Consider the following 21,308-nt stretch of genomic DNA (forward strand, 5'->3'; position numbering starts at 1 on the left):
GCTGTTGCTACATATATAAAACACTTCACAGGAGACTGGATAAGTAGTAGTTGAATTGTATTTACAAAATATGTTTCGTTTTTTGTTATTGGCAGCTGTGGCGGGTGTTTGCTTCGCTAGGCCCGGAGGTTTGGGCTTAGGAATTGGTTTAGGCGGTCAGTATTGATAATTGTTACTTTTTAAATAACTATTATTTCATAATTTCCGAAATGTACGACCAATTTCTGATTCTAATTATTTTCCAAAGACTCAAAGACAATTTTATTAGGGCAGCTAAGAAGTAGTTTAATTTATTTTTTTTGCATAGATATTTACATCATTAAGCTTTTTCCAAATAGTCCTGCAATTATTTCAATTGCCATTCACGCAGTGTTGGAGATAATCTTTCTTTCTGCGCGAATGGCGATATTTGTTTGTACCAGTTCCATTCTTGTCTGTTTAAACTCACTGGAAGCCTCATGTTTCCATCGGAAGGGTAAATTAACGAATTTTTTTTGTTTTCGATTTTTATTTCCTTTAAAAGTGACTTTACATCAAAAATATTAACCAAAACCAAAACTAACCAAAAAGTTGACATCCTTAACTCAAGTTATATGCTCAATAGGTGCTATCGATAAGGAATTATGCAAAACAAGTCCCTGTCAGGATTTTTAAATTTTTTTATTACCATCCGTTAAAGAGTGATCAGATATTTGTGAGGTTCGGTGATTATTTACTTCTCTGGATTAAGAATGATACATGGAAAAATCAAAATACTTCATATACTCAAGACTATGTCGGCTTAAAATAAAAATGGCAAATTATCAATATCTTAATTTTCTTTTAACAAAATGAAATACTTCGTTTCAGTACTTCAAATTTTTTAAACAAAAATGTGGGTATTTCAAATTTAATATTCATCGCTTCATTTCGAATTTTTAGATATTTATACAGCAATTTGAATTGACCAACACTGATCCGTTTTACGTATATAAATTTGCTCTATTTAATTGAGCATAACTTTATAGTGAATTTTTGCTAGTTTTAAATTAGCTAGATATATACATAAAAATATTCATATGGTTGCTTTAAATCAAGTATTATGTCAATTGCATCCAACAAATTATCTCTGTTTGGTTTGGTCTTATCAAAATTTAATATTGGCTAATTTTACCATAAAATTGTTGTATAATTTTGTTGAGATCATGCAAATAATATAAACATTCTTCGACTAACTATTTTTAATAAAACATGTTTTTATTGACCAATGATTTTTGATAATTTTTAACAAATAACGGAGGTTAAGGAATAATTTCCAAAATGGGCTTGTTCAGATGTGCTGCTAAATATATGTTATGAGAAAACAGAACACACATTTTGTTAAGAAGGTAAGCCGAAGCAGATATTTTTGTATTTTTTATATGTATCCAAAACTAGTATTTTTATTGTGCTATACAGATAATTCTTGTGATCCAGAATGCAGGTGTAATCTGACATGTAACTTTAAAACTACTTCTGAGCGAAGACAAAATTCATTACCAACTTTTTCTGTTATAAACTTTCTGTTAGTGTTTGGTTGCTTCTCCTTATTGTAAGTCATACAAAAAAAAAGAGAATGAAGTTTAACTCTTTTATTAACAGATGATACAAAATTCTTAAAAAATTGGTCGGCGTAAAAATGTTAATTGCTGCTACCTAAAATCGATCGATCGAAATAAAATTGTAGCACATGTTCTTTCCTAGCCTTAAATAAATTAAATTAATGGGTGTTTTTTTTCGATGTATAGAACTTTAAGTTGTAATAAAAAAACGATGGATTATTCGATTGACATTAATTTTATTTATAAGAAAGATAATTTTGAGGCATTACATTTTAAATATGATTTCTGGCATATGACCGCCACGGCTGGCGCGGATGTAGTCTAATCTGGACGTCCAATTTTCGATGACTTTTTCCAACATTTGTGGCCATATATCGGCAATAACACGGCGAATGTTGTCTTCCAAATGGTCAAGCGTATGTGGCTTATCCGCATAGACCAATGACTTTACATAGCCACACAGAAAGTAGTCTAGCGGTGTTAAATCACAAGATCTTGGAGGCCAATGCACAGGTCCAAACGTGAAATTAATAGGTCACCAAACAATCAAAGACAATAAATCGATTGTGGCACGAGCTGTGTGACATGTTGCGCCGTCTGGTTGAAACCACATCTCCTGGAGATCATGGTTATTCAATTCAGGAATGAAAAAGTTAGTAATCATAGCTCTATACCGATCACCACTGCAACGTTCCGGCCATCATCGTTTTTGAAGAAGTACGGACCAATGATTCCAGCAACCTATAAAGCGCACCAAACAGTCAGTTTTTCTGGATGTAACGGTGTTTCAACATACACTTGCAGATTAGCTTCGCTCCAAATTCGCTTATGAAAATCGGGAACAACGGCAATCTCGTTTTGGGCCCATTCTACGAATCTACGCCTTACTTGATGATCGTTTGATGAATTGCCAAACCAAACTGAGAATAAATCACTTGACAGCTGTTATATCGGTCGCCATCTTGAACAGTAATGCCAACTTAAAGTTCTATACATCGAAAAAAAACACCCATGTCATGGCCGTTTTTTGGTCTGCATCTAGTTCTGGTATTTAATAAAAATAGAAGGATCCATACCATACATAACAAATGTTGGTATTGTATTTCAAAACCCATTTACATTCACATATTTTCCATTATTATTGATTGTTGATAGCCTGCACAAGAAAATGGGAAAAATGTAGGTAGTAAATAAGTGTTCTAAAAACATACCTTTCGATACTATTTTAACGGACTGTGGAAGTTCCCAACTTTTCAATGGGTCTACTACATGTATTTTAGGGAGGCAACAATTGCCAAATAAAGAGATGATGCAATCTCAGAAGTAGCACTTGTAAGACTATTTATTACAATGAAAAATATATCTTATTGAAATTCTTAATTTAAATTGGTGTCCTTGATTGATGTAGCGTACTTTTTCACCAACAGCCCCAAAGATTCCAATTTTAACGTCATTGGTCAAATGTTCCATAAATCCATAAATCATTTTTTTAAGATGTATTAAACTTGTTTGTGGTTGGTGTTTGGTGCAAAACTTTTATTTGAATTGTATTTACTAGATCATGGGATAGCTCTAGCCCCTTCAATAGCTGCAGCTCCGGTAGTGGCCGCAGCCCCTATAGTTTCCCACGTGGCGGCGCCACTGACTGTAAACGCCGGCGTCAGTCAAGCTTCTAGGGTGGATATCGTCACTCCCGTTTTGGGCACCGTCGCCACAGGTGTGGGTCAAGGCGGTTTGGGGCTCACAGGTCATGGAGGACTAGCGCTGGCCGGTCACGAACTCAGGCTGGGATAACTTTCCTATCCGTTCTACGTCATTGTAAATAAAATATTTGGACAATATTAAATACGAAACGATCAGTTGATTTGTTCGTTCCCCCACGGTTTTGATGTGTTCAAAGCATAAAGATACAATAAAATAAAGAGATTTTCTAAAGTATTCACAGGTGAAGCCACGTATATCACCAAAATAAAAATTTTAAAATAATCAAAACTTGCCCTCACCAGTAAAACATCCGCTCGAGGTAGCAGTTCACCTCTGTCGATATTTATCTTAGATGCAGTAAGAAATTGGTGGACAGCCAGTAAGACCCCCTACTTCTGCATTTATTAGTACCACTAAAAATGGTACCTACCCGATAAACATTATATTTACTGGTAATTACCTCATAGTCAAAAACTGAATCATTTACCCATGTCTAATCTAATTAAGAAACTTGGTAGAGACTTCAATTCTGAGGATTGGAGCCATTTTATTGACTCATCCAAGAGCAGCTTTAAAGCGGTTCTTTTGCACATTCTGTACCTGTTGCTAATTCTGTGCAAATGAAAGAATGTGGTGACTTAAAAATTTTGGGACTTCTACTAGGTCAGCAGTCAGCATATACGAGGTGTATTTATGCCGACAAGCTCGGCCATTTTGAATGTTCATTTAATTGTTGACAGCTGCTTTGCTTGCACGTGTTTTGGATCGTCTTCGATTTTTACCTATTCAAAAAAATGGATCAAAGAACCTGTATCAAATTTTGTGTGAAAAACGAAATTAAGTGCGCGGATGCATTCCGAATGTTGACTGTGGCATACGGAGAAGCTACGACCGAAGCAACGTTTATCGGTGGTACAAAATGTTCTCAGAAGGCCGAGAAGATGTGAACGACAAAGAGCGTGCCGGACGCCCGAGCACTTCAACAACAGACAAAAAAATTAATGAAGTGGAGAAAATGGTATTGACCAATCGTCGAATCACCGTTAGAGAAGTTGCTGAGGACCTAAACATATCGATCGGCTCGTACCATTCGATTTTTATCAATGATTTGGGCATGAGACGGGTCGCCGCGAAATTCGTACCAAAATTGCTCAATTGTGACCAAAAACAGCATCGCATGAACATTGCTAATGAGATGTTAAACTCTGTCCGCGACGACCCAAATTTGCTCCAGAGGGTCATAACTGGTGACGAATCGTGGGTTTATGGTTATGACGTGGAAACCAAAGCTCAATCATCTCAATGGAAGCTGCCGCACGAACCAAGACCGAAAAAAGCGCGCCAAGTTCGGTCGAATGTGAAAGTTTTGCTGAAAGTTTTCTTCGATTGCAGGGGCGTGGTGCATCATGAGTTCTTGCCACAGGGAGAAACGGTCAATAAGGAATATTACCTGCAAGTTATGCGCAATTTGCGCGAAGCAATCCGCCAGAAACGCCCGGATTTGTGGAATAACAAAAATTGGCTTTTGCACCACGATAACGCCCTTCCTCACACATCGTTGCTTGTGCGCGACTTTTTGGCCAAAAACAACACACTAATGATGCCGCAGCCACCGTATTCCCCAGATTTGGCCCCCTGTGACTTTTCCTTGTTCCCTAAACTGAAGAGGCCCATGAAAGGACGACGTTACGCTTCTCTTGACGAGATAAAGACGGCATCGAAGGAGGAGCTGAAGAAGATAAAAAAAAATGTTTTTTTTAAGTGCTTCGAAGATTGGAAAAACCGTTGGCACAAGTGTATAATATCTCATGGGGATTACTTTGAAGGGGACAAAATAGATATTCATGAATAAATAAATAATTTTTGAAAAAACACAAAATTCGCGATACTTTTTGAACACACCTCGTATACGAAGTACCCAGTACAAGGTTGCAATGATGGCAGATTACTGCTGATCATTAAAAAGGGATAATTCGACCATACAAGATAATCCACTAAACCAAATTTAGATTTTTTAATTCGGTTTTTGTTCTCCTAGCAATAAAAATTATGTTTAAATCAATAGAGATTTCCTTTTATTAATTCTTTTGATGTTGATAAAAAAAAACATACTTAATAGAGGAAAATACTTATCAGATTTAAATATAACAGGTCTGTTATGGTTACTAATATTCCACTTGGATAGGAATAGTATTCGGAGAAACTTTTTCATATACACTTTTCAGATATCTCTAAAGCGAAGCAAAACATCGAAAATTGAGTCTTTTTAATTTCGATTAGTATCAAAAAATATGTGCAGTATCACTGTAAAAAGCTTTAAACCTGCTCAATTCACATAATTTTAATGAAGACAAGTTAAAAACTGTGCCTATCGTTATTTCGGGTTATACTGCAAATTGTTTAATTGATACTGGCTCAACATGTTCCTCTAATAAAAGAAACGTGGGAAGACAAAATTAATGTAAAGAAAATTTCAAGTGTTACTCCTTTACGATGGTTCAACGGTAAATCATTTTCTTTTGATGGAGTTTCCCGAAATAAAAATAACTTGCACTCGCACTCGCACGCTCACTCGCACGACCACCCGCACGCGCACTCGCCAGCCGACTACGTTCGCTATCTATCTTTTTGCCTTCGAAATGCGGATCCTCTAGTACTAAGGGCAGGATTATTATCGGAACAAATGACACCAATGGGATGAGTCATTAAGTACATTGAGGGTACTACTAAAAGCAAGTAAGGTCTCAAAAAAAACTGTTTAAAAAAAAGGGCGAACGCAAAAGTTTTTCTTTTACGTTCGCCATGTACCTTTGTGTCCTTTTTCCCTGTTACAGGGGTCTCGTCACACTGACAAGAATCCGCTAGGGATAGTGCGACCACCAGCGCACATTATTTTAAGCCTTTTTGGCTTACTTCGGGAGTGCGGTTTCTCTCGTGTTATATAGGACTTTTTTACGGAAGAGCACCCATTCGCGGTCTATCCGAAAGAAGTTTGGTGTTCGGACGACCTGCGCCTTATTTTCAACTTGTATTTCTACGGAAGAGCAGAGTGGTCTTCGGCGTCAAACTTTTAATTTTTAGGGCCGGTCTATCCGAAAGAACTTTTATTTCCAGACGACCCGCGCCTAACTTTTAACGTATATGTATATACGTTCTCGGGCGAAAATCTTTTACACCTTATCGACGGTAAGCACAAAACTAGGTCTCGCGCTTTTAGCTCGTCTAGGTACCCGAAATATCTTCGAAATTATCGACTCAGCGACGGCAACAAATATGTTCTACATAGTACAAGCGTTATCCTAATGCAAGTTCATCTACGGGAACCTTGTGATATTTACTTCCTCTAAATGATCAACTTTCCGAACACATCGACGACGTCGGAACGTATCGGCGGTTCGGTTCGAAGACCTCGCTAAATCATTCAATAGGTGGTAACGACGGGCGGTGTGTACAAAGGGCAGGGACGTAATCAACGCGAGTTTAGGATTCGCGCTTACTGGGAGTTCCTTCAGTGTAGCGTGCGTGCGGCCCAGAATATCCAAAGGCATCACAGACCTGTTATTGCTCAATCTCGTGCAGCCAAAGGCCGCTTTGTCGCTCTAAGAATTTTTGGTCCGCAGACGGTAAAAATTAGCAGGCTAGAGTGTCGTTCGTTATAGAAATTAATCGCTCGATTAACTAAAAACGGCCATGCACCACCACCCCCCGAATAAAGAATGAGCTCTTAATTTGTCCATCCCTCCGGAGTCCGGGACCGGCGAGGTTTCCCCTTTCGAATCATATTTGCTGCTGGCTACACTCCTGGTGTTGCCCCTCCATCGATTCCTTTAAGTTTCAACCTCCAATATTAAGCCTGAAGCAACTGTAGGAATTGCGCAAATAATATGGTCGACATATTCCTTCAAGAAAGGCAACTGACAATTCAACATGTGTCTAAAAGATCCTCCAACACAAATTGAGCCATTATAGGGCTGACATAACTGCCCATAGGAGTACCGGAAATCTGTTTGTAAAATTGTCCCTGGTACGAAAAAAATTTGAGTCAAAAATGAAATCTATAATTTTTGAGGAACTCTGTAAGGGAACTTTTGGTATATGCCGAGATAGCTTGCCATCTTTTGCTGATACTTGATTTTGCTAAGTTTAAAAGAAAGACAACATCAACACTGATGATTACATAATTTCGTGGAAGTTGTTTATTTTGAATAAACTCAGTAAATTTCAAAGAATCAGACACATAATAATCATTGTTAAAAATATACGCTCTGGTTAAAATCTGAGTCGCCCATAATTTACTATTTTTGAATTGATAGAAGAAATTATAGGGCTTAAATACAGGGTAGACATTTAGTCCTATTTAAACTCATCTTAGTACTGATCTATTTAAGTTCCTAAATAATTAATAAGGTTGGTTAATCTTAAACAATTTATTAGAATTCGGTTAATTACTAATAGAAGAAAAAGTGATTAAACTAAATAATACTAAATATTTTGCCCTTCGGAAGTATTGTAAAAAAAGTAATAAATAATAATATTTGATTGATTATTGTATTTGTTAAATTTTGGATATTTAGATAATTAGCAATTCATTACCTTCTTCTTTCAAAGGTGGCAGCTCTTCTTCGACCAGTTCCAAATCGCCAGGCTCTCTACACTTTTGACTTGACCATTTTGGAAATTCGGGCTCGGCTCTCACAAAAATATAAAAAAATATATCGCTCACTCCAAATGATGCCGCTTGACGGTATAGGTATGTATACACGCGAAACAATCAATTTCGCGTTTATCGTCTGAAGAGGATCGACCTCGGAAAAATTAAGAGTTCAATAAATTTTGTAGGTAAATTGACGACAAACATACAGAGTGTTTCAAAAAACGCTCCGCTAATTTGTAGGATAAATAAAATATTAAAAAATAACTATGCCTAAACTTTTATTGGTTTCCATAACCTAGGGCACTAGGTTATAAATATTTTTCTATTCCCGTCTGTAAAATACCTAATTACCCCCCGATCTGGAGTGCGGGAAGCGACGCTTTACCACGTCAGTTTCGTTTCCGACGAATCCGAGCCACTTCGGACATTTCCGGGATTTTACCGCACGGATTTGGAACCAATCGGATGTTGTCAATTCTGACGGTCATGTCAGTGAATGTATTCGTGTTGTTTTGAGAAAATGTACCCAACAACTAACGGTCGTGGAAAAAGTATAGTGTGCAACACGTTCGGTAAACCTTTTAACTCACTCGTTTATTAAAAAATCGCTCCGCTCGCGTCAAATAAACTCGTGAGTCAAATGACGTTTACCGCACTTGTTGCATAATATGCTATTCCCGGTGACATATTGCAGAAAGTGACTTTAATAAACACAAATATTATGATTCTCTGCCTCAATCTCGTCTGAGACATTATAAAAATACGCATGCAAAAATGTGTAAGATCTTTGGCTTATTTGTTTTAAACACATATTTGTTATCTCATTTCCCTTTTCTTTATTTCTTGTATTGTAAGAATGAGTTATGTTTTGTAGTTTGGTTTTTGTATTAACATTGAACATTTCAACGTCCTAAGCAGTGGTACAGAATAACAATTTCTAGTTTTTTGGAAAACTATTTTTGAGAAATGTTTTTGCATAATTTTTGTTTAAGATGTACATCCAGTACTCCTCTCTATCCTAAAATACCATATTGTCACCGTGACTACACTAATGCATAATAAATTGTTAACATTTAGTTTTTATTTAAAATTACTCTAAAATATTTGAATTTGTAAATCTTAAGTTGTTTGCTACAGTTTGTAAATGTTTGTTCAATTTTAATTGTGTATACATTGTTATTCCTAAATTTTTTATTTTTTATGTCGATTTTATTAAATGTTTTTTGTTTGTATATCTAAAGCGTTCAAATTTAACTGTTTTTTCTTCATTCACCGTAAGTGTCACCAGCTCAAGTGTTTACCGAAGGCATTTACTACTTTGATATTGAATTTATCCCAAGAATATTGATTTTTATTTAATATTTTGTTTTCCTCTAGGAACTGGACGAATGTCTTCTTAACACTGGTCGATATTTTTCTCTAAGGTATTGGTCCCCTTTTTTGAATAGTGGTTTTGCAAAAGAGATTTTGAATTCTTAAATACTCACAGCGATTAAAAAATATGTTAATTTGTGAATCAAAGCAACCACAAGTTTAACACTGCTTAATGGTTCTAAAAACATATTATCATAAAATAAGTCTTTATTTATTCACAATCAGCACGTATATCCTTCCGGATTGAAATTACACTGATCGGACTTTTGGCCGGTTATGTCTACGCCGGACCATTTCCAATCTGCGCAGCCCCCGTCTGCACAGCGGATAAATACGGGTACCGCATTTTTCTCTACGCTTCCCGTAATGTTCACCATCTTGAGGTCCACAATGGGCACGTTGTTCCTGGGTTCGCCATTGATGTCCGGATAATTTTCTTGTATCTCGATACCGTATTTGTGTATAGCTGTAAAATAGACAGTCCGCATAATAATTAATATTTAAGAAATAAAATAATTTCTTTGTCAGTAATCCTACCTTCTGTTTTTACCATGTCACATTTCTGTCATATCACTTTCCTCACAATCAGACAAAAAATTTTAGTCCTTTTGAAATTATGAACGTTTCTACATTTTACAATGTGTAGATATACACAAATTAGGTGTATATTCTACGGTTTTAAATATGTGGACATAATCATATATCAGTGCGTGAAGCATCAGATACCTTCAATCAAGCAGGGTTTTAAAGTGTAAATACAGTGGGAATAAACATCTACAAATTGCATGTAATGAAAAAAATCAACTAAAAGTCCTTCAAGCAAAGAAATTTTCGATTTTACGCCTGTCAAAAAAGGCGTCTTAAAAAGATTTTCAGAAAAAATCGCAGTTATAAAGCATTTACCATAAACCCTCACTCACAGACACAGTAATAAATAAGAACTCGAATCACCCTCACACACACAAAATCGCTGCCTTTTATTTTTGAAAAGTATTAAATACAATTAAAAAAAAGCTTTTAACAACAAAACAGTTCCAAAAAACTCTGAACTCTATCCCTCCCGTACTAAATACCGATCCCAACATTTATAAAATAATGAAACACAGAGGGAAAACTAGCCAATAAATGACAGTGAAAATGTGAACATTATAATATATTTGTGCAATTTTCTTATTACCTACATCGTAGTGTATTTGCGTTACTGCAAAAATATTCATTTCTCAGAGCTCTCTAGTGTAATGAAGAAATAGATCTATACTTACTAGAAATGGTAATGTTCCTATAGGTGACGTTTGTAATGGATCCGTAACCTCCGTCGCGGTGAGTCTTGATGTGGATCCCGTTGTCTGAATTCACCAATATTGAATCCGCAAAGGTGACGTTGCTTAAGGTGTTCAGTGGTACCGATGTGTTGCTGAAGCCCACCGAAATGCTCAAACCGTGAGTCCCGTGGCAGTACATATTGGCTACGTAGACGTTGGCACCTAAAAAACAACGTTCTAATGTAACTTGAGTTAAATGACGAATGTTGAGATGCGAAAAAGGAGGAAATCGGAGAGATACGCAAAGCTCTATCGAGGATCTCAGAGGAGGAACCAATTAAGAACCAAAAATCTCAAGAAAATCAGATCTTACTGTAGTATCTGTAATTTATATATAACACCTGAGGCATTGTCTTTCATTGCTACATAGTTGTCACCTATACGTATACAAAACTGCATATTTGGATAAAAGATTCTTTTTAGTTAAGAAACTTTTTCCGACTTTTTGTGAAATTTGAAAGCAGTACAAGTAAAGTGTTATTAGTATCGTGTTTTTTTCTTTTCAAACCAAAGAAGTACTTATTTCCGCAATTAAATATCATATTTGTATTCATGCACCGACTTTGCAAAAATACAATAAAATTTAATATAATTCAAAGGAAATGCGCCATTGCAGGTCAGTTTTTAACATTTCTAGGTTAGAATTTGGAAAAGAATTCAGTCAAGGTGTGATTTTCGAAAACCAGAAACCAGGAAATAAATCATTGCTGCTTGACTATTATTATTCTAGGTTTATTGACATTTTTCATGCTTTGTAGAATGAGAGAATCAGTAAAGATGGATTTTATGTCCAAACTAACCAGAATATCGTTGGATCTAATGTAATTGTTTTTAATTGTTCAGTGAAATGAAAGCAATTAAGTATCCATCAGATTTAATTGTGAAGGGTTTTAATATAGAAGTTAGATATTTTGCTAGAGAATATAAAAGATAGTCAGCTGTGTTCATGACCTCTATCTGCTTTTAGAATTACGATGTCGGGATTAGATTTTATTAGAATAGTTTCAGGGAGGTTGGATTTTTTAAGGATTTTGCTCTTTCAAATCGAATTTCATTAGCTTTTTGAGATTGGCAGTTTGTTTTTAATTGAAACCTTTTGCAGGAACTGATTTTTCCGTTTCACAAAGTTGCTACAATGACGAACGTGTTTTAAAACTCAAGAATGCGATTACGCCCTTTGGACGCCATTCTATCTTCTTTTGGCCGCTGCAGTGATATGTTTGTCACCCCGAGTCTACAATTACTATTCCTTTACTAATTGACCATCCGTTACAAAATACTTAAAATAATTCTTTCGTTTTTGGCACAAGAAAGAATTTTCCGGTTAATTCAATGCCAAGCAATGGAAGCGGCTTATTTGGTTCCCTCTGTACTCCCATTGCATCCATAATGAGGTTATATTGCTCTACACATTTCTGAAATAGACTCTAGACATTGCAACGTTGCTGCCTGTAATAACAACATATGGCAACATCCGCTATGTTAAATGATATTCCTTATGTTCCACTAAATTTTTAGATTCACCGCTTTCTTCTGCTTTTTTTGCTTAATTCTTTCCTATACTTATCTATTGCAGTTTTCGAACTTTTAAAAAATACGATACCACGAAAACTTTCACTTGGGCCCCATTTGAACATCCAAAGATTTGAAAATTGCTGCTTGCAAAGGTGAATTTATTTCACAGTATACGGGGCCGTTTGATTTGGACGCGGCCTATAAAGATTGTCAAAACTGTGTTTTTCTTACCGCATCTGACGGCTACACAATCGTCCTGGTTGTATACCACGGAATCTTTAATGACAACATCGGTAGAGTTCCAAACGTCAAATCCGTCTGTGTTAATTCCTTCCTGTCCTTCAGGCGCAACCCCCTAAGCCAATAAATCTTATTAATTTGGTTAGCAAATATGACGATTAACCAAATGAAATATACGGGATGACCTGAATACTGACAGATTGATATTTTTATTATTATATTTATTAAATAATTTTTTTCATTATTTAGATTTAAGTCTCACGGTTTTTTCAACATTTTGTTGACAGAGGCTTTTCGAGAAAAAAAACAAGGTCCCTTGTTAATATTTCAAGTTTATGCTGTTTATGCAAATATGTGAATAATATTACAGTAGCCTGTGGGAGTTTCTTTGAAGCATATTTAAATACTACCTATTAAAATTAAAAAATAAGCTATTCGCTATTGGTAATTTTGAAAGTGTTGATTTTGTAATTAACAATATCCCAAAATCAATTGTTGTCAAGAACAAATAAGGGAAAAAGAAATTACGCCAAGTGAAATTAGTTTTAACACAGTTACAAAATTGACATAAAGTTTACTTACTTACTTATTTTTTTTGTTTTCTTTTCTGTTAATTCATTTTTTATACATAACTACACAAAAATTAAATTATAAAAGATCGTATTATCGCAAACTAACCAAAATATTATTTCAAAACATGGTTAAAGAATCATCTTAGCAACTTTCTTCTAATTTCGTTCATGCCCAAAGTATTATCCGGAAAGAGGAAATAATTTAAAACGTCGAGTCGATCCTAAACAAAATGCCACCTCAAACAGCTAATGAAATTCGACTTGAGACCGCAAAAATTCTTAAAAAATAAAAACCTCCTGAATCTGAACGCATTGTTCTAAAACCTCTAGAGTCTAATCAGGACATAGTAATTGTAAAAGCGGATAAACGAAAGGCTACGGAGGACATGAATACAAGTGAATATCAGGACAAAATTTAAGATATTCCTACAGATGGCTCTTATCGTCAACTTAAAAGAGATCCCACCTGATCTTTGGAACGCAAACTTAAATCTGTTATTAAGGCTTGTTCTAAATCAGAATCCGTGAAAAAGTCTAGAGAATTCTCTAATATTCGCAAACCATGATTAACCCTTCGAACTGTTGTCAGCACCATTAGTTCTCCAACATATTCTCCAGCAAAATATCTAGAATCTTTATTAAGTTTAGATGTCTGAAACCAAACCTTCCCATCTTAATTAAAAAATGCTCGATTAAAACATATTTTTCTTGTACGGTCAAATTTATGGCACAAAAGTCGGAAACAGATATAAGTTATCCATTATCATCAGCCATTGCGAACATATTTATGAAAGCCTTTGAAAAAAAAGCACTCGACACCTTCCATCTTAAACCGAAATTATGATACTTTTATTATTTGCCCTTATGGTCAAGAATCTCTACTAGAATTGCTTAGGCATTTAAACTCAATACACCCTAACATACGTTTTACTATTGAATGAGAAACTAATAATAGTATCTAATTCTTAGATCTTCTTATCAATAGAAAATCCAGACCGATACCGTTCTTAGATATTCTTATCAATAGAAAATCATTGCGTAATTTTGTTTATAGAAAACCTACCCACACAAACACTCTCTTGTTTAGAGAGCTCGTTTACATCCGCTCTTCTCTCTAATAATTCTCACATTGGAGAGATTAAATGTTCTTCCACAAAATACAATTCAAAACAATCTTGTAAAAATAACGAGCACGAAAGTAACTCCACATTTGCCAGTGTTGTCCTTGCTTACATTCAAAATATCACTTCATATATCAAAAGTTCTTAAGAAAAAGGACTTTAAAACCGGATTCATCACTTGCCCAAAAGTCTCTCAACATCGTAGATCTGTCAAAGATAAAATTCCGTTTGAGTTACCAGCATTTCACGCATATGCGGCAAAGAATACGTAGGAGAAATTGGACGTAAAATATCAACTAGGCCCAAAGAACATAAAAGAACCATAAGACTACGAGAATAAACTCTTCAGCCGTTGCCGTACACAATGACGAAACCCAACATCAAATCTTATTCAATAAAACTAAAATTCTTGCATGCAAAATCCAAACTAACCAAAACTAACTGCGACTCAGGTCTACCTTTCGCCAATATGGCAATTAGTCATCCGAGACCACCCCTCCTTTAGCTTCGCCCCCCTCAAACAAAATATAAGCAGGTACAAAGTAGTTAATCTCTGAAGAAGCCTACTGGATGATTGGCGAATTGTCAGTAACTTGTATTTTTAAACAACCGAATTAAGAGGGCGTCAGACGTCGAGTTCTGGCATAGTTGCGAATTTTAAAATGTCATTTTAATGACTCATTTCCATAGAGCTCCACGCATCTCGGAGAATACGTGAAATTAATGAAACGTAGAATGTTTGGAAGCCTGACAAGAAAAAGCCATGATTGGCAAAACTTACCGCATCTGACTGCAACGCAATCATCTTGGTTGTACACCACAGAATCTTTAATGACAACGTCAGTAGAGTTCCAAACGTCGAATCCATCGGTATTTTTTCCATATTTTCCATTAGGTGCCACGTCCTGAAGGAGTTTAAATTATTTTTTTAATATTTTTCTATGTCCTTTAGTAGAAAAAGAAAATTTTCATATTACAAGCAAACCTGCAGAAAGTGGATTCATAAGAGTGATTTTGGATTTTATTAGGTTAATGGATAATGGACAGAAACAAACGTAAAAACCGTTTTCTGGAAATATTCTATTTAGTGAACCAACTATCTAGTGTACCGGCTTTGCATTAACTATTTCACTATAGCGTGAGTCCCCTGTATTCCCATGTGATTTAAAATTTAAAATGCGTCAAAGATGGCACAGAATATGCCATGAATTTTCCGAAAGATTTAAAAATTATTTAATATAAATATAAAAGACAAAATGTTTCTTTGCCCAAGTAAATAGAAAGGCAGTACAAATGAACCCAAACAACTTTTGCCTTTAAGCATTTTCACATTTTTTACAGATTTCAAAAAAATAAAAAAATAAATAAATAGAAATAAAATTTTCTATGTTCTTTTAGACAGATTTCTCGTACCAAATAATTTACATAAAATAAAAATACATCGCGAGTATTACAGTTTTGTTTCTTTATTTATTTATATTTTTCTATTCTTCGTTTATAAAGTCGAATAATTCCGAACATCTTATGCGTTCTATTGAATTTAAATGCTACTGGTGCGTTATTTTTGTTTATTGTTAAACAAACTAAAACAGAAACGCCAATAAATTTGTTTAGGGTAAATATTACCGGATCTCCTGCGCTATCGTCAATAATCCAGTCGGACAAGGTGACGTTGATTGCGTTCGTGACCTGCACGCAGTCGATCGGTGTGTTGATCACTTTGATGTTGCTGAATGTCGAATGGAACGCTTCAATGGTGAAAAACTGCGGTTTTTCACTGCCGGGACCACCCAATCCGTCCCAGTATAGTTGGCCCTGGCCGTCGAATATTGCACCTGTCATAACAAAATCAAAAACCCAATTAATTTTAACGTTCAACAATTACGCACCCCCAATCAAAATTGATTTTTTGATTGACAGATGGTCACAGCAACGCATATATTTTATCGCAAATTCTTCTGATATATATGATATATTTGACATAAACTTCTGCATACGGAGTGTTGCATTATGAAAAAAGTAAGGGGATTATTCCTTGCATAAACAAATGTTGTTAGGTAGTGTGTCGCATTTAAGATGTAGATGCCTCAATATTTTGGCTACCAAAACACAGATTTGAAGTTTTGCAGTCACACAGGTCAATGGTTCACATTTTTTAAGATACCTAACTGAAATTTAAATTACTGCGAATCCACAAATAGTCCATAAATATTGTTCTAACTTCACCTACCAAATTTCATTACAAACTTTGTATTTTTAGTTTATTTATTGCAGTCAATCTCCGGACAATTAAATGCAAGGGGTCCGAATTTGAGAAACATCTGAATTACAATATATAAGATATATTTGTATATACATACAATAATACTATTGAACCCACCAGATATCAGGTGCTTAGATATTTTATTCAACACATACTGTGGTCCATTTTGGTCGCGACTGGTATGCCCGTTGTTAGTGAAGATTAAGCCTTGCAAACCTTTCGTACTTTTATGTGAAACATCAACAATTTTTTTTTTTTGGAAGTTTTGGGGCACTCGTATTTCGGGTATCTTCTGAGATATCGGAAGGGTGAATAGAAAGATAGATAGCGATGATTACGTAGAATTCAGTGGCGTAGTCACTTTCTTTTATGTAAATCGTTTCGTCTTTTTGAAAAAAAAAATAAAGGTTGTTTCTCAAAAATGTATAACAGTAAGGGGTTATTTGCATAAGTGATCTCACGGAAATGGTTTTTTCCAATTGTCATGAAGGTGTTTGCGTTAGACCTTGGAAAAATGATTTATTAAATATCTTAAACAGTTACCTTATTTATTTCTGACAATACTTACACAATAACTTATAAATTCGCTTGAAGCTAACTTAGTTTAATATTAACATTTTATTTGTAACATTTGAAACAGCTTTATGACATATGTATTCTTAAAAAAGAACAACTGTGCAGGTTTCGTTTCACAAAAAAGTACGATTGGTTTGCGAAAACTCAAGGACCGATCTTTACTAACAGCGGACAAACCCTAAGTCGCCATCAAAATGCGACACAGTGTACGTGAACATATCTATACAGAGACTTATGTAACATAGGACTTTAACAAGCAAGTACCTAATAAATCGAGTGAATTTAGAAAACAAAAAAAAAACAAATACAAAACAACGTACATTTACAAAATAGGAAACAAAATCAACAAATACACATCGTAATTCTACAAAACAAATACAAACTCATAACGTAACATAAGGTAATAGATCTAACACTTTCCGCTGATGATATTCGATTTATCATTATTTGAATTTTGTTGTAAAATTAAAGTAACGTTAACATTAACATTAAAGTAACAAATTTCATGTCACATCCAGTATATAATTGTAATAGTGGAGCGTGTGGATATATTACTCGATATCCATATTTTTAAAAGTTGATTTTTTGATTTAAAAAACGTATCTGGAGTGACGAACTATCTCAACAATAAATATATTGAGTGGATTGGAAGACACTAAACAACGATAACTAATGCCCAGGCCTTACGATTCTAGCATGTTTTTATGGGGTCATTTAAAAAATTAAATTTATTTTGCTAGGCGAGAAAACATTAATATTATAGAAGAAGAAATTAGAACTCAAATAAATAATACAAAAGCAATCACTCTAAATGGAAGCTACGGAAAAAATAATGGCAATATGTAAAAATGATTGGTGATTACTTTCAACATTTGGTTGAATAAAATAATTAAATAAATAAACGAACAAATAAATGCATAAGGCAGTTAACCACGCCCAAGTATATTTAATAATCATATAAATTATTATTCTTATTTTTTTATATAGTAGATGTTAAAATAGTAAACGATTTAACAAACGTGTTTCGTCGAAATGACTTAACAAACAAACAAAAATAATAAATATGAAAAATAACCATAACATGTTACATATTTTTGAAATCAGTGTTTAAAAGGGTATAATATGTTGGACATTCCATACGAGAAAAATACGCCTCTATCTGATTTTTATTTATCCTACACTATACATAAACAAAAGAAAACTTTCAGTTGCACTCTACAATTTTTGTATTAAACTTTTTTATTCTAAATTTTGAAGGAAAACATTTAGGGGAGTCGACATTTATAATGGATCACCTTGTAGAAAGTATTTCCTTTAATTACAATTTTTTGGAATTCCTAGAAATTCTTTTATGAATTCCTTCATACTACACCAAAAAAACGATAATTTACGGTCCCCAATTATAGAGGAAAAAGTTCTTGGTAAAAGATCTGCAGCGTAGGAGACAGAATTCACTGCTCAAAGACCGTATGGTTGCTCATCAATTTTTAGGGCATCGGGTTACAGAATTACGTTGGACACTTTATGAATTAAGAAGAAGAAGGAGAAGATGAAGAAATATTATCTGAAAGACAAGAGGGTGAGATTTGATGTCTTGAACTTTAATCGCACTTCTCAGGAAAATACGTCTACATTGCAGCGAATAATAATGCAGGATGTTAAAGAAAGTTCTTGGTAATTTAGGGTGACAAAGGGTGAGACTTGATGTTTTGGACTTCTTAGGATGTTAAAGATTGCGTAAATAGCACATTTAAAAGTATATCTATCTGTAGAAATGGAATATTCGGAGTCACGACAATCCAGAGAGTCATTCTTAAGTATTTAGAAGGAAAGACACAAAGGACAAAAATGATGATGAGAGGCGGGTCTGCTGTTAAATTTCGATATTAAATCAAGGCTCTTACAAATATGTCAGGGGCAGAAGTCATGAGAACAGCAGAGGGCAGAGAAGCATGGATAACACCATGTCAAATCTTTGGTAGTACGTAACACACACCGTGAACATTTGCTGAAATGCTAGAATGCCTACCTTCATCTCCCTGTACGTTCAAACCTGTACCGTTGATGGTAACCAGCGGCCCCAACCAATTCGTAAAACCGAAAGTCGTGTTTCCTTTAAATTTAACACTGGCCCCCTTTGTCAAATTGAGCTTCAAGGTGATACCAGCCGGAACGTAAAGGTTGTCAAACACGATGTCCGAGCATTGCTTGGTGGCATTTTCGACATCGTCGAAGTCGCTCACCACGCATGGTTCCGCACTGCACGAGAAAGCAATTATATTTAGCAGAAATAAGACTATCAAAGGCGACATGTTGCTGGTTATCGACGAGCCTTATTTATAAAATCGTATCGTTTAGTTTAAAAGTTTTATAAGTGTTGTGACGAGTGCGCCTGATTACGATATCACGTGGTGTTTTCGTTTTATTCACAACATAAATGTGAAGTACATTCGCCGTTATTAGGTTCGATTCCCTAGCACTCCAGTATTGAAGTCCTTGTGTAGCCACTACAACTACAGCACAAAACATAAAATGTACGTTTTTGATTCACTCTAAGTACAACTAGGTCCAAAGCTGTAGTGAAAATCATAAAAGATGGCAATTTGGTCCCATCATAAATTATATGTCCTAACTCGAAAAATAGTGTTTTATTTACCATATGATATTTTAGATTAGATATCAAATAAAACTACAATAATGGTTTACATCCATTTACTTTAGATGTGGATAGTCTAGACTATTCAATTAATGGGGTTCCACTAGTCACCAATATTATAACACACAATAACGCGTTTTACCATAAACCATAACGTGCGTTGGGTACGTAAAATTGAGTTTCGGTTTGTGGTAAAACGCATTATTGTATGTTAGTGCAGTGCCGAAGGTTCCAGTCAAGAGTTTGATACCAATATTATAAGTTATTTGGTGTTTTCTTTATTTTTTATGAGTTGTATGTAGGAAATTCATATTTCTAGTTCGTTCAAATTCCAAAATAGACTGTTTTCTGTCACCAGGGAAGACATTTCATCAATAGAGAGGGCAAAATGAGAACTTTTGTGTCCAAGATCTGGCAGAGTAACTGCATCCAACTCTAATAAAAACAAATTGCTACCGAATCAAAATGGTATCCAGCAGAAGAGCAACAATTTGGGGATTGTCTAATGAACATGCGGCAGTCCAAGCCCATTACAGATAGCTGCAGTGTTTTTTGAGTGCTTTTTGTTACAAATAATAAAGTAATTTAACAGCTAAGGAAACCAAAATATTAATATGCTTTTATAAACTAGACAATACTTAAATACCTTTAATAGACACAAAATAAGGTCATCTGATAAAAGAAGACAGTTTCGCTTTTCTACTCAAGCCGGAGACTACAAAGAAACGTTATTTGCTTTCTTTGTTGGCCCTGGGAGGCCATATTGAATTTCATTTGACAAGTCGTTGGACTGCCTAATTATTTACATTTCGTGGTTTTGTTGCATACTGTACTAAATAGATTTGGCTTAAAGGTAAAGTATAGTCTTAAAGCAATAAGTATTCTGTTTTAGCATAAGTTCTCATAATTGGGAAATAATTTTGGACCATTAGAATATTTTAATGCATTGAAATTTCTTTTAGGCCGAAAATCGTTTATTATTTTGATTATTATCAAAGATTTGTAAGTTATCTGATTTTTTAAAGAAACTTCCGTAGGGTGCTGCAATACATTTTACAAAACTTCTGGATTCCTCCTGCTCCGGTTTTTGCTAACGTTTCGCCAATCGTCCTGTTGGTTTCTTCACAGCTTGATTTAAACTGAGAGATAAACACTGAAAGTAAGTTATTTGTTTCAGATTCATAGTTATCATAGAATATTTTTGATTATGAACATGCGAAAGCAGGAGTCTCCCTCTTGGTAAAAACAGATTTGAAAAAATTCATCAAGGAGTACAGTTTTGTTTCCGAAAAAATCATTACCATCACTCTTAACTTGTTTGAAACTGAAGCTATCACAATACGCGTTGGATGATTACGATCAACAAATACTGAAGAATCTCACAGGAACTGAATAAAATAAAAGGCCACCAAGACATAATAATTGCGGGTGATTTCAACGCTAGGGTGGGTTCACGGGAACAAGATCAAGTAATAGGAAATTGCGGTGAAAGCACGGACTTAGAAATATTAAACTCTTATTTACCACATAAACACATTTATAGATACACATGGGAAAGACCCACTTTACAACGAAAATCAGTTATAGACTACGTAATCACAAAACAAAAATCTAAAGCAAAGTCACGAGACTGTAGAGTAAAACGGGGAGCGAATTGTGGATCGGATCATTACTTAGTCGTGGCCAAACTGGCCTATCTATTTTGAAAAAATGCTAAAAAAACTGAAGAGC

At 34.9% G+C, this 21,308-nt stretch overlaps 2 protein-coding genes across 3 annotated transcripts; one reads left to right on the forward strand and one right to left on the reverse strand.

Annotated features, from left to right (window-relative positions):
• On the forward strand, nucleotides 1–3,485 carry LOC132707801 (uncharacterized). Its single transcript, XM_060679751.1, has 2 exons — nucleotides 1–155; nucleotides 3,139–3,485. Exons 1-2 carry the CDS (start codon nucleotides 71–73, stop codon nucleotides 3,372–3,374), a joined length of 321 nt encoding a protein of 106 aa, XP_060535734.1. The 5' UTR covers nucleotides 1–70; the 3' UTR covers nucleotides 3,375–3,485.
• A 6,027-nt stretch (nucleotides 3,486–9,512) lies between these two features.
• LOC132707435 (uncharacterized) lies at nucleotides 9,513–19,454 on the reverse strand. 2 transcript variants are annotated; one of them, XM_060679297.1, is made up of 5 exons: nucleotides 18,951–19,454; nucleotides 15,709–15,917; nucleotides 12,381–12,504; nucleotides 10,575–10,796; nucleotides 9,513–9,778 (listed from the first exon to the last, which is right to left on the reverse strand). In XM_060679297.1, the coding sequence occupies exons 1-5, from the start codon at nucleotides 19,231–19,233 to the stop codon at nucleotides 9,534–9,536; spliced, it is 1,083 nt and encodes a 360-aa protein (XP_060535280.1). In that variant the 5' UTR covers nucleotides 19,234–19,454; the 3' UTR covers nucleotides 9,513–9,533. The 2 variants fall into 2 exon arrangements, with proteins under 2 accessions (XP_060535280.1, XP_060535279.1); XM_060679296.1 differs by lacking the exon at nucleotides 12,381–12,504 and adding an exon at nucleotides 14,864–14,987 and having other exon boundaries at nucleotides 18,951–19,453.
• Nucleotides 19,455–21,308: the final 1,854 nt, after the last annotated feature.

Source organism: Cylas formicarius, unplaced genomic scaffold (genome assembly GCF_029955315.1).
Source record: "Cylas formicarius isolate icCylForm1 unplaced genomic scaffold, icCylForm1.1 PGA_scaffold_9__14_contigs__length_23061073, whole genome shotgun sequence".
Taxonomy (NCBI): Eukaryota; Metazoa; Arthropoda; class Insecta; order Coleoptera; family Brentidae; genus Cylas; species Cylas formicarius.

Coding starts and splice junctions, on each gene's coding strand:
- LOC132707801 (XM_060679751.1), top strand. CDS start 71: ATGTTTCGTTTTTTGTTATTGGCAGCTGTGGCGGGTGTTTGCTTCGCT. Junction 156..3,138: donor CTTAGGAATTGGTTTAGGCG/GTCAGTATTGAT, acceptor TGTATTTACTAG/ATCATGGGATAGCTCTAGCC.
- LOC132707435 (XM_060679297.1), bottom strand. CDS start 19,233: ATGTCGCCTTTGATAGTCTTATTTCTGCTAAATATAATTGCTTTCTCG. Junction 15,918..18,950: donor GAACGTACAGGGAGATGAAG/GTAGGCATTCTA, acceptor TTGTTATGACAG/GTGCAATATTCGACGGCCAG. Junction 12,505..15,708: donor ACGATAGCGCAGGAGATCCG/GTAATATTTACC, acceptor TTATTGGCTTAG/GGGGTTGCGCCTGAAGGACA.